Source organism: Leptonychotes weddellii, chromosome 5 (assembly GCF_054177405.1).
Source record: "Leptonychotes weddellii isolate Sample4059 chromosome 5, ASM5417740v2, whole genome shotgun sequence".
Classification (NCBI taxonomy): domain Eukaryota; kingdom Metazoa; phylum Chordata; class Mammalia; order Carnivora; family Phocidae; genus Leptonychotes; species Leptonychotes weddellii.
In genome coordinates this window covers 49,786,771-49,800,860 of record NC_138373.1, presented here as the reverse complement: position 1 = coordinate 49,800,860, position 14,090 = coordinate 49,786,771, and the positions used below count along the sequence as shown (strand labels likewise).

General features: G+C 37.2%; 1 protein-coding gene across 1 annotated transcript in view; it reads left to right on the top strand.

The window, feature by feature from the left end:
• Positions 1-14,090, top strand: part of CUBN (cubilin) — a 264,084-nt gene that overhangs the window by 229,572 nt on the left and 20,422 nt on the right. Inside the window, exon 58 of the mRNA XM_081818905.1 lies at positions 10,051-10,259. Within this exon, the coding sequence (XP_081675031.1) occupies positions 10,051-10,259 (209 nt within the window). The remainder of the gene's footprint in view (positions 1-10,050; positions 10,260-14,090) is intronic.

The window sequence follows — 14,090 nt, the reverse complement described above, 5'->3', positions numbered from 1 at the left end:
AAGTGATTAAATTTTCTCTGCTTGCTGAAATCTAATACTCAGAGATTAAATTTACTTAAGTAATAGAACATCATTTATCATTGCAAATTTTTAGCTAAAGAAGCATTTTCCTATGAAAATACTACCTCTTAGGCAATGTTTTAAATCTTTCAGTGATATTTTTATTGTTATCCTGCTAATTGTTTCTTGGCAATCAGATGTGTGCTAAAAATCAACTAACTTAGCTTTAAAAACAGGTTAATCCATAGGACAAACATGTTATTTTGTTAAAAAATATATAAGTACATACGTACATGTACATAGACATAATGTGTGCATAATATAACAACTCTACAAATCAAGAAATATATTTAACTCCAAGAATTCCCCATGTAAACATATGCTAGATGCAAAGATCCATCTAATAACGATTTACATTTTCTATTCATTCCTTCATTGTTTATTCAACAATATTCACCAGCTACTTGCTGAGCAGGCAATGAACTTCTCCCTGGAAATACAAAGATGAACTGAACAAGGTCCCTACTCTTGAGAGGTTCATTCAAGTAGATGAGTTAGTAAGTAATTGTACATTTGGTGTAATAAATGCTTTTCGACAGAAGTATGTACAGAGGGTAGTGGAGGCAGAAAAGAAGGGACCTGTGGTACTCTGGTGTTGAGTAAAGAGGACACAGGATTGTTAGAGAAAGCATCACAGAGAGTGTAAATCCTGAATTGTAGTGCAATTTTTAAGAGTGTAAGCTCTGGAGCAAGACTTCTTAAGAACAAACCCAGTTCATGTCCATCCCAACAGGTTTGACCCTGGACACTTTACTTTTCCTCTCTACATCTCGAGGATCTCCTCTGTGAAATGGGCACACTAACAGTGACTACCTGAAAGGGTTGTGGTGAGATTAAACTAAAACATTTCCCTGGCACTCATTAAGCATGTCATAAATTTCAGCCATAAAGAGTAGTAACTTGGAAGGATGAGAAGACATTCATTGGGAAAACAATCTGTAGAGAAGGAAAAGCATGTACAAAGTTGCAGGTGCATCCCATTTCAGAGGCTACAGACTGACCTGCACATCATTTGGTAATGCTTTGGAGAATGATAGGAGCTGAGACAGCAGAGATAGACAGAAGCTACGTGCAGAGGGCACCATACACAGGTAGAAGGGAACCATGAATTGTTTTGAACTGGAGAGTACTATGATCTAATAGGTTCATTTTAAAGAGCACATCCTAGCACCTGTATGGATGGTGTTTTGAAGTAGGGACAGCATTTTATGCAGGGAAAAATTAGGAAAGTATTACAATTGTTTTGGCAGGGGATAATGAGAGCAGTGTGAAAATAAAAAATGTAGAGAGATGTAGAATCAATGGGACACAGGGGTCTTTGAACAAGGTAGTGTTGCTCTCTGGTGATACCGCTAACCAAATACAAAATTGCCAGGAAAGGATCAGGTTTTGTAGGAGAAAATAATAATTTTGGGTTTGGGTATGGAGATTTTGGTGCATTTAAGACATCCAGCTCATGTTCCGTAGTTCATCAGATAGAAGAATTAGAAGCTTAGTAGAAATATCTGGGATAGAGTTTTGCTTGTTTTTACCTTGAGGCAATGCAGTGTGGCACATAACACATTTAAAATTATTATATATTCCTGGTGAACTGACATGTATCATTATGTAATTTTTTTGTAAATGCTTCTTGTCTTAATGTCTACTTTTTCTAATTAGTATCACTTCCCTAGCTTTCTTTCGTTTGTGTTTGCTTGGTATAGTTTCCAACCTTTCAAACTTTTCCTATCCTGAAGAACATATTTAGGTTCTGTTTTGCTTTGCCTTTCAATTTGAGAATTTCATATATTTTCAACTAACTAAATCACCAACATTATTGGATTTAAGTAGACCCATTGTGTTGTTTGTTTTCTGTTGGTCCTACCTGTTCTTAGATTCCTTTATCCTTTTTTGGCTTTTTTCTTTAATTAATCAGTTTCTGTCACTCTCCTTTTTAAATCATTGCTTATACATTCTGTTCCTCTTCTTTAAGTGATTACCTTAGAGATTACAACATTCATCCTTGACTCACTAGCATCTATTTTAAAATTAGCCCTTTCACCACTTCATAATAAGTATAAGGAGCTTAGAACATTTTAAATCTGTTTATCTACTTCCTGTCTTTTGTGCTATTAATGTCAGTTGTTTCAACTCTACAAAACATAAAACATTTTTATTGCTTTATGCAATTAGTAATTATGTGTATTATCATTGCTGTTTTTTTTTTCTTCCTCAATTTCTCTGCCTCCTTATGGGACCAATTTATTTCTTTTTGAAGAATTCTCTTTCGTGATTTTTTTATTTGTTGGAAATCTTCGTTTTTGGTTTTGGTTTTCCTGAAAATGGGGTTAGTCTGTCTTAAATTTTGTGGGATATTTTCTCTGAATATAGAATTCTAGTGTGGCATTTATTTTCATTCGGCAATTTAAGACGCTACTCCTCCATTTTCATCTGATTTCTAACATTTAGTTAGAAAGTCATTGTACTTTCTCTGTGCCCATACTTTGGGGACACTCCTATCCCCCATCATCCCACTGTAGAGTGCTGTACTCTGTAGTGAGCTCTCTCTCTGTGTGTGTATGTATGTGTGGGTTAATTTTCGCCATTCTGCTAGCTGTATATTAATATCTCACTGTGGTTTCAATTGGCATTTCCCTAATGGTGAACAATTTTCATGTGCTTTTTTTTTGGTCATGTGTGTGTCTTTTTTGGTGAAATATCTGTTCATATCTTTTGTCCATTCTCTAATTGGACTGTTTGTTTTTCCACTGTTGGATTTTGACAGTTCTGTACATACCCTCATAGTAGTCTTTCTAGGGTATGTGGTTTGCAAATATTTTCTCCCAGTTCATAACTTACCTTTTTCATCCTCTGAACAAGACCTTTCTTAGAGTAAAATGTTTAACTTTTATAAAATTTAATTTATCAGTTTTCCTTCTTAAATATCATGCTTTTGGTTTCTAAGAACTCTTTGCCTATCCTGAGGTCCTGAAGATTTTCTGCTATGGTTTCTTCTAAAAGTTTTATGGTTTACATTTTTCATTTATGTCATTTATGTCTTTCATTTAAGTCTAAGCTCATTTTTGTTTAAGGTCTGACGTTTGGATTGAAGTTAGTTTTTTTTTTTTTTGCCTCTCAGTGTCCAGTTGCTCTAGCGATATTTGTTAAAAAGACTATCCTCTCTCCACTGAATTGTGTTTGCAGCTTTGTAAAAAAAAAAAAAAAAAAATCAGTTGAGCGTATTTGTGTGCATCTATTTCTGTGCGTTTTTTTTAAAGATTTTTTATTCATTTGAGAGAGAGTGAGCCAGAGCATGAACATGAGCAGGGGGAAGGAGCAGAGAGAGAGGGAGCCTGCCAGAGTGTCTGGATCCCAGGGCCCCAAGATCATGACCTGAGCTGAAGGCAGACGCTTAACGACTGAGCCACCCAGGTGCCCCTATTTGTGTTTTCTATTCTATTCCATTGATCTTTGTGTCTAACTCTCCACCAGTGTCATACCGTCTTGATTATTGTAGCTCTATAGGAAGCCTTAATATCAGGTGGAATGATTCCTCCAACTTTATTTTTCTTTGTCAAGATTGTTTTAAATATTCTAGGACCTATACTTTTCCATATAAATTTTAAAGTAAGCGTTTTAAAATATAAACAGAAAGATCCTTCTGGGGTTTTGATAAGAATTGCATTAAACTTATGCATCAACTTAGGAATAATTGACATCTTTACTATGTCAAGTCTCCCAATCTATGAATATGTATGTCTCTCCATTTAGTTAAGTCTTCTCTGATTTCTTTCATCATTTTGTAATTTTTAGCACACAGATCCTGTATGTTTCATGAAGTGAGTACCTAAGGATTTCATTGTCTTTGGAGAAATTGTATTTTTACTTTTATTTTTTAAACTTTTTATTTAAATTTTAGTTAGTTAACTTATAGTGTACTATTGGTTTCAGGGGTAGCAGTTGTATTTTTAATTTTGGTTTCCACATGCACATTATTAGTATATAGAAATGTGCCTGATTTTTGCATATTGTCCTTATATTTTGAGTTCTGCTGAACTCACTAGTTTTAGGAATTTTTATGTAGATTCCTTGGGATTTTCTACATCTGAAAATAATGGCAATTTTATTTCTTCCTCTCCAGTCTGTATATATAATTTTTCTTGCCTATTAACTGGCAAGAATTCCAATACTATGTTGAGTAAGAGTGGTGAGAAAAAATATCCTTGCCTTGCTCCTGATCTTAAGATGAAAACATTTAGTTTTTCATCATCAGGTATCATGTTAGCTGTAGGTTTTTGTAAATGCTCTGTATCAAGTTGAGAAAATCCCTTTCTATTCCTAGTTTGCTGAGAGTTTTTATCATGAATGCATGTTGGATCTTGTTAAATCCTTTGCTGCATCAATTGATATGATCATATTATTTTGCTTAGCAAATCATTTTTAAAATTTCAAAGTTAGTGAGAATGATTTGAATGAAATGCCCTGGGACTGATGATGCATACATAAAGTAATATCTAAATAATGCAAAATTAGTAAAAAGATAATGATAAAATTCTCCTAAGTTTGTTATACACTGTATTGCTCTTTTTCTAGCGACTATAGCTGCTGATTAGTTGCTGGAATTACCTTTCTCTTAGTATTCTCGTTTTATGCTTCCCAAATATTACCAGACTAAATACACAATCTAAGCTAAATTAGGCTGGGCCTCAAATTAGGATTTTTTAAATGAGTCAAATTGAGTGATGTTACTAAAAACAAACAAGAACAAAACACACAATTCATGTTACAAAACCCATTATGTTGTTTTTCTAGCATAACATATATATATATATATATATAATACCTAAAAGGTTACACGTGTTTGAAGTTAGAGAGTAGAAAAATAAATCCAATTTGTTTTTAGAGAAAAAGACAGAGCATGTTCATCTTTAACATAGGTGAATTTTTTAAAAAATGAATTCTCAGCTCTAGGGCAATTGAATAATGCAGCTTTGAAAATCACAGCAAGATTTATTCAGAGAAAGGATTATGGAGCTCTAGCCCTGTGTCCTGTGTGGTAGAAAGGAAGCTATCCTGGTGCACCCCCATTTTCCTAAAGCACCAATTTTAAATGTGTTTGTGTTCTGTTTCCTGTGCTTTGGTCGGCTTCCTTCGACTACCACCGGCTAAAGCTCCAGCTGGCTCACTGGGGAACAGGAAAATGCCCGAAGTCAGGCCAGTCTTTATCTGTAAGGATGGCTTGCCATTCACCATGTGTCCAAGTAGTGACTGTCCAGAGACAGATAGAGATCCTATCTAGAGGACTTCAATAAAACGTCAGCCACAAACATGTCCATTCTCACGATAACTATTTAGAAATGAACCTGTCTCCACTAAAGGCTTCAAGATGTTTTCTCTTAGATAATAGAACTATTTTTCTTTGTCAGATTTATTTTGGCTTGAGCTTCACTCTGAAGTTGAATTATTGGAGGGAAGTAATTTAGGATTCAGTTACTGATTTTTAATTCAGTAGACTCGATCCACATATCACTGCTTACTATGGGTTTATATTTCCAATACTTCTTTAGACAAACATTTTCTTTCTCTAAAGAAGTAGCTCTTTTGTAAGAAGTGTTTCCAATTTTAGGGAAGACGGTTAGAGTGACATTTGTTCTCGGGCACAGGGAGTGTCTCATGACAGAACATGACTGATGAAGGAGGTGTTGATGGATGGGAGTTTGCTGGATGGTAGAATGTGTGTAGTAACAAGGAAGATGATGGATTTATGTGCTAAACATGTCAAGGTTAGGGCTGATATTGGTTAGAAAGGGCAGGAGGGAAATTTTAAATATATCAATATAACAAATGAATATTAATGTCTTGTGTATGAAACAATTTCATTGGGCACCTGGGTGGCTCAGTTGGTTGGGCGGCTGCCTTCGGCTCAGGTCATGATCCTGGAGTTCTGGGATCGAGTCCCGCATCAGGCTCCCTGCTCAGCAGGGAGTCTGCTTCTCCCTCTGACCCTCCCCCCTCTCATGCTCTCTCTATCTCATTCTCTCTCTCAAATAAATAAATAAAATCTTTAAAAAAAAAAAACTATTTCATGATTGCAGAGTTTTTTCTGATATATCCTGTTATTGTTGAAATATAGAAATACAGAACCGGTAATGTGGCAAAGCGCTTTTTGGTAAAGGATCCTTCTTTTGTTAATATTCACCTCTATATTTCCCCAAAGACATACATTTATAGATCCATTTGCTGTAGGGGGAGCAGAAGCAAAGAGCAGTTGCACTATGTTTAAATATTAAAGTGGGGGAATTAGAGCAATTATAACCATTTCCTGCACCAAACAGACACTGAAAGGGGTTTACTCATATAATGTTATACTTATATTATTTGACTATGCACTCATATAGTATATTACTCATATAATATTATTCAAATATAATATGAATTATATAGTTCATTCACATAATTATATAGTTCATTCACATTATGCTTACCTCAGATATTTGAATATTTTGGCCAGGATTGTCTGATGATAATGTTAATTCTCCTTTTTTTTAATTCCGTGTATATATTCTATGAATTAAGCAATGTGCTCTATTATAGTTTAATAACTCAAACAAGCTGTTTGGGTATTGATCGGCTATGTCCACAGTAATGTTGTATAACAAACCAGCCGAAGTTCAGTGGCTTATCCCTCTAGCATTTATTTTTATCACTGATGGGTTGGCAGACTGGTTTGTCTGCCTGTTCTGGGCTACGGGTTGATTGATTTCACAGTTCAGGCTGGGTCCAGATCTGCACTATGTGAATCCACTTTCTCTTCCATCAGCAGCTACCTAGGAAATGAGCTCTTGGTGAGTGGAGCATGGGAGCTTGAGCCGAAAAACACAAAGCCCCTTTAAGATCTCTTCCTACTTCAAAACCATTAATATTCTGAGACCTCATGCCGGTCACTTGGCCAAGCCTAACATAAGTGGACAGAAAAGCATATTCTGTCTATTCTAATGTACTGCAAAGAGAGGGGCTAAAGAATTAAGGATCGTCCAACCTACCAGTTGGTCTGTGGCAGCACACACCATCGACTTTTGGGTTCTTGCTTTTGGGTTCCCTGGAGGGAGGGTGTGTGTGCCTTATGACATCAGTATAGTAGCAGTGCAATTGGATAATAAGTGTGTATAATGGCACCACCGCACCCACACACAATCGTCATCTTGCCCTTATTAATTTATTAGTAATAGTTAATAAATAAGTGGTGATAAGGTAGTCTGAACTTTTAAAAATAACATTTAATTTTTAAAGCTGATGCATTCATAGACTAAAGCCCAACAATACCAGTTTCTGGTATACAAACCTCCAACTCTTTGCTGCCCTTGCTGCCTCCAGCCCAGACTGTGGCCATGTCTTCTCTCCTGGTCTTGTCTCCTCCAGTCCCATACCCTTCCATGTAATGCTACTACCAGATACATTTTTAGATCACAATTGTTTAGAAAGTACATTCCGACCCTATCACTCTTCTAATCAAAAACCTTTCAGGTAGATCCCCATTATCCACAGAATAAAGTCTCAAGGTCAGTTCTATGATCTGCCAGATGAGGCCCTCTGCAGAACAGCCTACCCTGTTTCCCAATCTTCTTGCCCTTCACGGACTCTATAGTGTTCACTAACAGAATTATGCTTTCCTATGCATATAATGTAAATTCTTGTCCACTGCATCTTTGGTTATGAGGTTCTTTCCACCTGAAATTGCCAATACCGATCCCATTTCTACGTGGTCTTGTCCTGTTTATCCTTCAAGACCCGAATCAAATGTCACCTCTTCCTTGGACATTCTACATCCTCATAGCCTGAAGTAATCTCTGCCTTCCTACAAAACTCACAAGACTTTCCTGCCTCTTTTATGGTACCTGTTGTTTTATTTTTTTTCCTAAATTGTATTATTATTATTATTTATCTATGTCTTATCACTGCTGTTGGACTACCATTTATCTTTTCCCACCTCAATACTAAATGTGTTTCCTTGACTATTAAAACAATATTTAATGGGGCACCTGAATGGCTCAGTTGGTTAAGTGTCTGACTCTTGGTTTCAGCTCGGGTTGTGATCTCAGGGTTGTGAGATCGAGCCCCACATCAGGCTCTGCACTCATGGGGATTCTGCTTGTGATTCTCTCTCTTTCCCTCTGCCCCTCACCCCCTGTGGGCTCTCTCTCTCTAAAATAAATAAATCTTTAAAAAAATTTTTTTGAAGATAAAACCCCCAATATTTAATAAATAAGTACATTTGTCAAAGTATTAGTACCCTGAGTCATTGTTCTTCCCGGATCTGCATGTCAATCAGGTTAAGTGGTTTTCTTAAGTAACAGTCAGTCCACACTGGATATATAAGCAGTGCAAACTCCAGTTCTTTTTTTAGGTTGCAGGCTTATTTCATGTGAGCAGAGTAATTAGCCATATGTGGGCATTACTTTGGTTTCAGAATAATTTTGTCCTATATACCATCTATGGATTTATCAGGGACTGGGCCTTTGGAAGCTTTTCAACTCCAGGAAAAGTCTGACTGCAAATAATCTATCATTTTATCTGACCTTGAAGCTATGGACAGGGCAGCCTGACTTCCTAAATAATGCATCTATACTGAAAACCACGTGGCAAGTTTGATACCCTTTGCCTGTGAGGAGGGCCGCCATTGTTTCCATTTCCTGCCAAGCTCCAAGGCCAAAATCTTAGCGCCCCCTAATGTTGCAAGCAATCTTTTCACCATTAACAGATAAATACAATGAGACAAATAAATGAAAGGCCAATGTCAGTGAGATTTAATTTTGGAATTAATAATGATCTATATTTGTGCAGAATGTAAGCTTTATGAACATTACTTTGAGCACCTACTTAATCCCTATTCCTACTAGGGTTATTTTGAATTTAATTCATGCTCATGGTTTCAAAATCGTCAATAAGTTTGTCTTCCTTTTACGCTCTTCTCACATCATTTCTGAAGTATTGCCTCGGACTGTGAAATGAACAAAACTATGTCCTATGTTCTGAGGATTTTGTTCCATATTTTTTTCATAGTTGACCATTCTGTCATCATGAGAGTTTTCTTTATCTCTCTTTTCTATTTTTATTATGAATCTCAAAATTTTTATATCAAAGTAGAATTTTTTTTTTCACCAGTAAAGTTCTTTTTCAGCTTCCCTTTCTTTTTGGAAAAAAAGTCAAGTATAGAGTGTGTTTTAATATAAACTGGACGGTAGTGTTACATGTGTGTAGTGTTAAATGCCCCTCAGCCTCTTTCTAAAAGGTTATTTACATAAAAGGTTTGTTGGGAGCCAATTATCTTGGAGTGTTGGGTAAATTCTTCATAAATTCAGTTTTCAATCTGATAGTGTTCATAAAAGCAGAACCTAAAAGTAAAATATCTTCATGGTTTCCACAGGTTTTATTATGCAAAACACTTTTATTTTCTAAAAAACTAGATTTTTCAAAGATAGAAAAAGCTTCAATAAATCCCATCAACAGGGGCGCCTGGGTGACTCAGTTGTTAAACGTCTGCCTTTGGCTCAGGTCATGATCCCAGGGTCCTGGGATCGAGCCCCACATCGGGTTCCCTGCTTCGTGGGAAGCCTGCTTCTCCCTCTCCCACTCTCCACTGCTTGTCTTCCCGCTCTTACTATCTCTCTCTCTGTGTCAAATAAATAAATAAAATCTTTAAAAAAAAATAAATCCCATCAACAGTTCTGAAAATGCATGTAAAACTAAATATGGCTCCCCACTTTTCTAGGTGACTAGAAGGGGAACTGAAGGGGGACTCATAGGAGCAGAAAGGAAATAAGTAACAAAAAAGCTAATGCAAGTGGGAACAACACTCACATAAGCCCACTGAAGCCTGGTGCACCATCTGATAACATTCTTTGTGCAAGTATTACCAAAATAGAAACTATGTGATTGTTTTAAACCATCCATGTAAAATTTAAGATCTATTCTCTCTGGTTTGCCTAGTGATGTGTCTTTGTTTTAACGCAGGGCCCAGGCAAGGATGTGGTGGTTATCTGACAGGTTCAAATAATACCTTTGCCTCTCCTGATTCTGACTCCAATGGAAGATATGACAAGAACTTAAACTGCATCTGGTTCATCACTGCACCTGTAAACAAACTAATTAAACTTACCTTCAGTACATTTGCTCTGGAGGCACAAAGTATTTTGCAAAGATGCATCTATGATTATGTAAAGGTAAGGTTATCCTATTTCCTAACGGAGTCTTCTAACTGAGACTTTAATGTGATATGTTCCAGTTTATACCATTCAGGGAGTCATGAAAATTTTGAGTACTGCTAATTTTTAAAATGACGTATTCTTCAAGGATATAACATTTATTATTACAGATTCTCTGTCTTCATATCAAGTTAATCTTTAATATGGATGACTCAGAAATGTCATGTGGCTTCTAACATTAGCTTTAAGATTCCCTGTTTATCCATGCTTTGTCAAGAGATGACCTATGGAAAGATGGGTTGTATGGAAAGAGATACTTGAAAGACCTTTGGCAAATCCTAAAATGAAGTTTATATATTTACTTTCCATATTACCTATAGATGTAGACAATAACTTAGTTCTGAAGTCCCATTAAAAGGAGGTCAAGAAACTTTTCTGTTCAATTTTTAATGATTCAATAATATTAAATTATGGTACCTATAAGGCTATATGAATTCAAAGTTGTTTTTTTCTTTTATTTAAGTAATCTCTCTACCCAGTGTGGGGTTTGAACCCACGACCCTGAGATCAAGAGTTGCATGCTCCTCCAACTGAGCCAGCCAGATGCCCCTGAATTCAGATTAAACCTTCTAAGTAGTATCAGCCAGTGTATACTACTACACTTTGGGGGTGGGGGGGAGGAACAACCAGCGTGGCAAGATTTGTGCCCATGAGGAGCTTAAATCTGATTGTAAAAGTAGTGGGTGATGTATGCAAATCAACAATAAACAGTTCAGGATAGTCAGTATTGAAGTGCCAACTAATGCATTGGATAGAGGCTCAAAGCAATGTGCAAATTTAAAAGGGAGGAAAGTTCATGATGATCTGGCATGAAGAAGAAAGTCTTCACAGAGTGAAGGAAAGCTTATTCAAGTCAGGAGACAAGGCATTCCAGGCAAGGTGCACATCAAAAAAAGGAGGTACAGAAGTTGGCATATGAATGTTCTTGAAAGAGTGAAGGAACTGACTTTACTGGAGCAGAATATTCCAAAAAGTAGCAAGAAATAAGATTGCCTAATCTTATTGGTGGAGAAATACCCAGATCACAAAGAATCTTGAAACGTCAAATGAGAAAGAAAGAAAGAAAGAAAGAAAGAAAGAAAGAAAGAAAGAAAGAAAGAAAGAAAGAAAGAAAGAAAGAAAGAAAAGAAAGAAAGAAAAAGTCAAATTAATGAATTCAGTTTTTATGCAGTTGACAATAAGGAGGAGTTGAAGGTTTTCCAATGAGTGATATGATGAGGGCAGTATTTAAGGAAGACTAATATGGAATCAGCATTGCAGGTGGGTGGTGAGCAGAAAGTCTGGAGGTAGGACCCCAGGAAGAGATTACTTTTAGATAAGGAGGGTACAGAGATGGAGATGTTAAGCCTAGTGCAAGATGAACTTTTAAGTTTAAAAATTGTCTTAAATTTCAAGAAATTATTTTTTTTTTAAAAGGGAAGGAAAAGTCATAGATGGAATACGCATCAAGTACTTAATTATATACTGTCATAAGCTCCAAGCCCAGGAGACGAGGAGAAGGTCAGTACTGTTAGGAGGAGACCATGCTTTGGAAGGTGGGGGTTTAGTTTGGGGGACCGCAGGGCAGACAGGTGGGCAGAGGATGGATCAGGGCTCTCATGAGAAGAGAGCAGCACAAACAGGAGGAGACAGCAAAGGAGCACTTCTGCAGTCAGTTTTCTTTCAGGAAGGCAGCATGGAGCTAGAAAACCGGGCTTCAGCGCCACTTGGGCAAAGGTCAAGGTTTGCAGCGAGGCAGTCAGAGAGGATAAAAGATGCAGGACAAGAAACAGACAAGTCATGGAAAAAATACAAAAGCCAGGCATAGTGGAGGATCCCTAAAGTCAAGGGAGAAGAGTCTCTCACCAAGGATGGGTGGTCAATGTTACCAAGTTATAAATTAGAGGCCAAGAAAGGTGAAGATGAAGGAAAAACTCATCAGATTGGATGACAGCCATTTTTAACTAAAGTATTGACACAGAAGCCAGATCAGAGGGAGTTCCTGGAAGATTGGACATAACAAGGGACTTCGGTTTAGGTTGAATTTTTTTCTAAAATGACACCAAATAGAGCAGTAGCAAAGCTGATATTCCAGACCGTGTGAGAGCTGCCTCGGTTTTACAGGAGGGTCATAAGCTCTGGAGGCTGGTAGTATGGACTCTAGCCCAGTGTTGCCAACAGACAAATTTCCTCACCACCCCGATTCTTTCTCATTTCATCTAAAAAAAGACAAACGAAAAGAATCACATACTCGTACCTACTTTGCAAGGCTGTTTTGCGGTTAAAGATCATGTATGCCTGAGTGTTCAGCACTGGGCCTGAAATGCAATTTAAAAACAAATCCATTTCCCCACCCCCCACCCTTGTGTAATGCTAGATGGGCAGGCTGGCTGTGGGATCACTTTTTCTTAAAACATTAAAAAGAATTGATTTACAGATAAATGATCATAAAAGTAAATTCATGCCGGATGTTTTGGGTGTGGTCCTGCTAGGAGGAAGGTTGATTGATATTCTCATCCTTTTCTGAGTGTGATTTGATACTGTTATTAAAACAACTAGCAATTTTCTGAATTTCTTCAAGTCATTTGGGACAAAAATAGCAGTATCAAAAAGAAGGAGTTATTATCTAGCTTAAATATAAAATGCCTCCTTTCTAAAGAAATTCTGTTCAGATCTACTCTTGTTTTCCTTCTTGGGAAAGCAGTTTCTCTACACTGGCAGCTTTTCCAGCTTTTAACAAACTGGCAGATCAAAGAACCGTCCTTGGAATGCGAAGCCTGGAGATACCTGCATTAAAGCGATTCTCTGTGATAAATGGGACATTTGATTCCTCGTAGAGTGTTTCTTAGATATTATAATCAAATCACTTTTTAGAAAAGCTAATTTAATTCAATTCTGTAGGTCAATATACAGGTGAAAACATGGCAATTCCATCGTTCATTCATAATTATATCTCTTATTTTTGAAAGGGTTGACCTGAAAAGTTATTACGATAACTGCAGTACATCACGATTGTGTGTTTTTGCTGAGTGTTTCTGTTGAAATGAACATCACATCCACTCCATAAAGAGTCACGTGGCATGATGATGTGCCAGGTACCCCACGGCGTAGATACAGAGGGTTAAATATAGGGTTCCCCAAGTTGCTGTCAGCAAAGCAGAGGAAGCCAACACATAAGCATATAAATTATTGTACAACAAGACAAAAACAATAAATATGAACCAGGAACAAAAGTAGAGAAGAAGGTATAATTGAGTCATTTGGGGGTTCAGGAAAGGCTTTGTCCATTGGGTTGGCTGAGCCGGATTTTGGAGGAACATTGCAGAAGCACACTTCCTGTTGGGGGGCCGCCAGAGAGAAAGAGGGAAGGATGAACTTGCAGCTCTGCATTGTATGCCCGGCTTCCTGACCCACCAACCTGCCAGCAGTAAAGTCAGTTCTCTTGTGGTGAGCGGTGAGAGAAATGGCAGAAAGGGCTCAGGGCTGTGCCCCTAACTGACATTCCTCTGCTGGGAAATATGGAACTAGTGGAAAGGAAATGGCTCCTTCCTAACATTTCCCAGCATCTTCCCAACCTAATCCATGCCCGCTTGAATAGCCAGTATTTTATGGCGCTTCCTTGACTATTTGAAGTGAAGGTCATCTACGCTACAGCCTACCCTCATATGTAGCTTCAAAAATGTAATATAATGTACTAAATGCAATGAAAAGGAGGAATAAAGGGAGAGTATATGAAGTAGTGCAGACCTAAATACATAAATGATCTGCTACAACTGTATTAATGATACAGTAGTCAGATTCCTCTAGGTG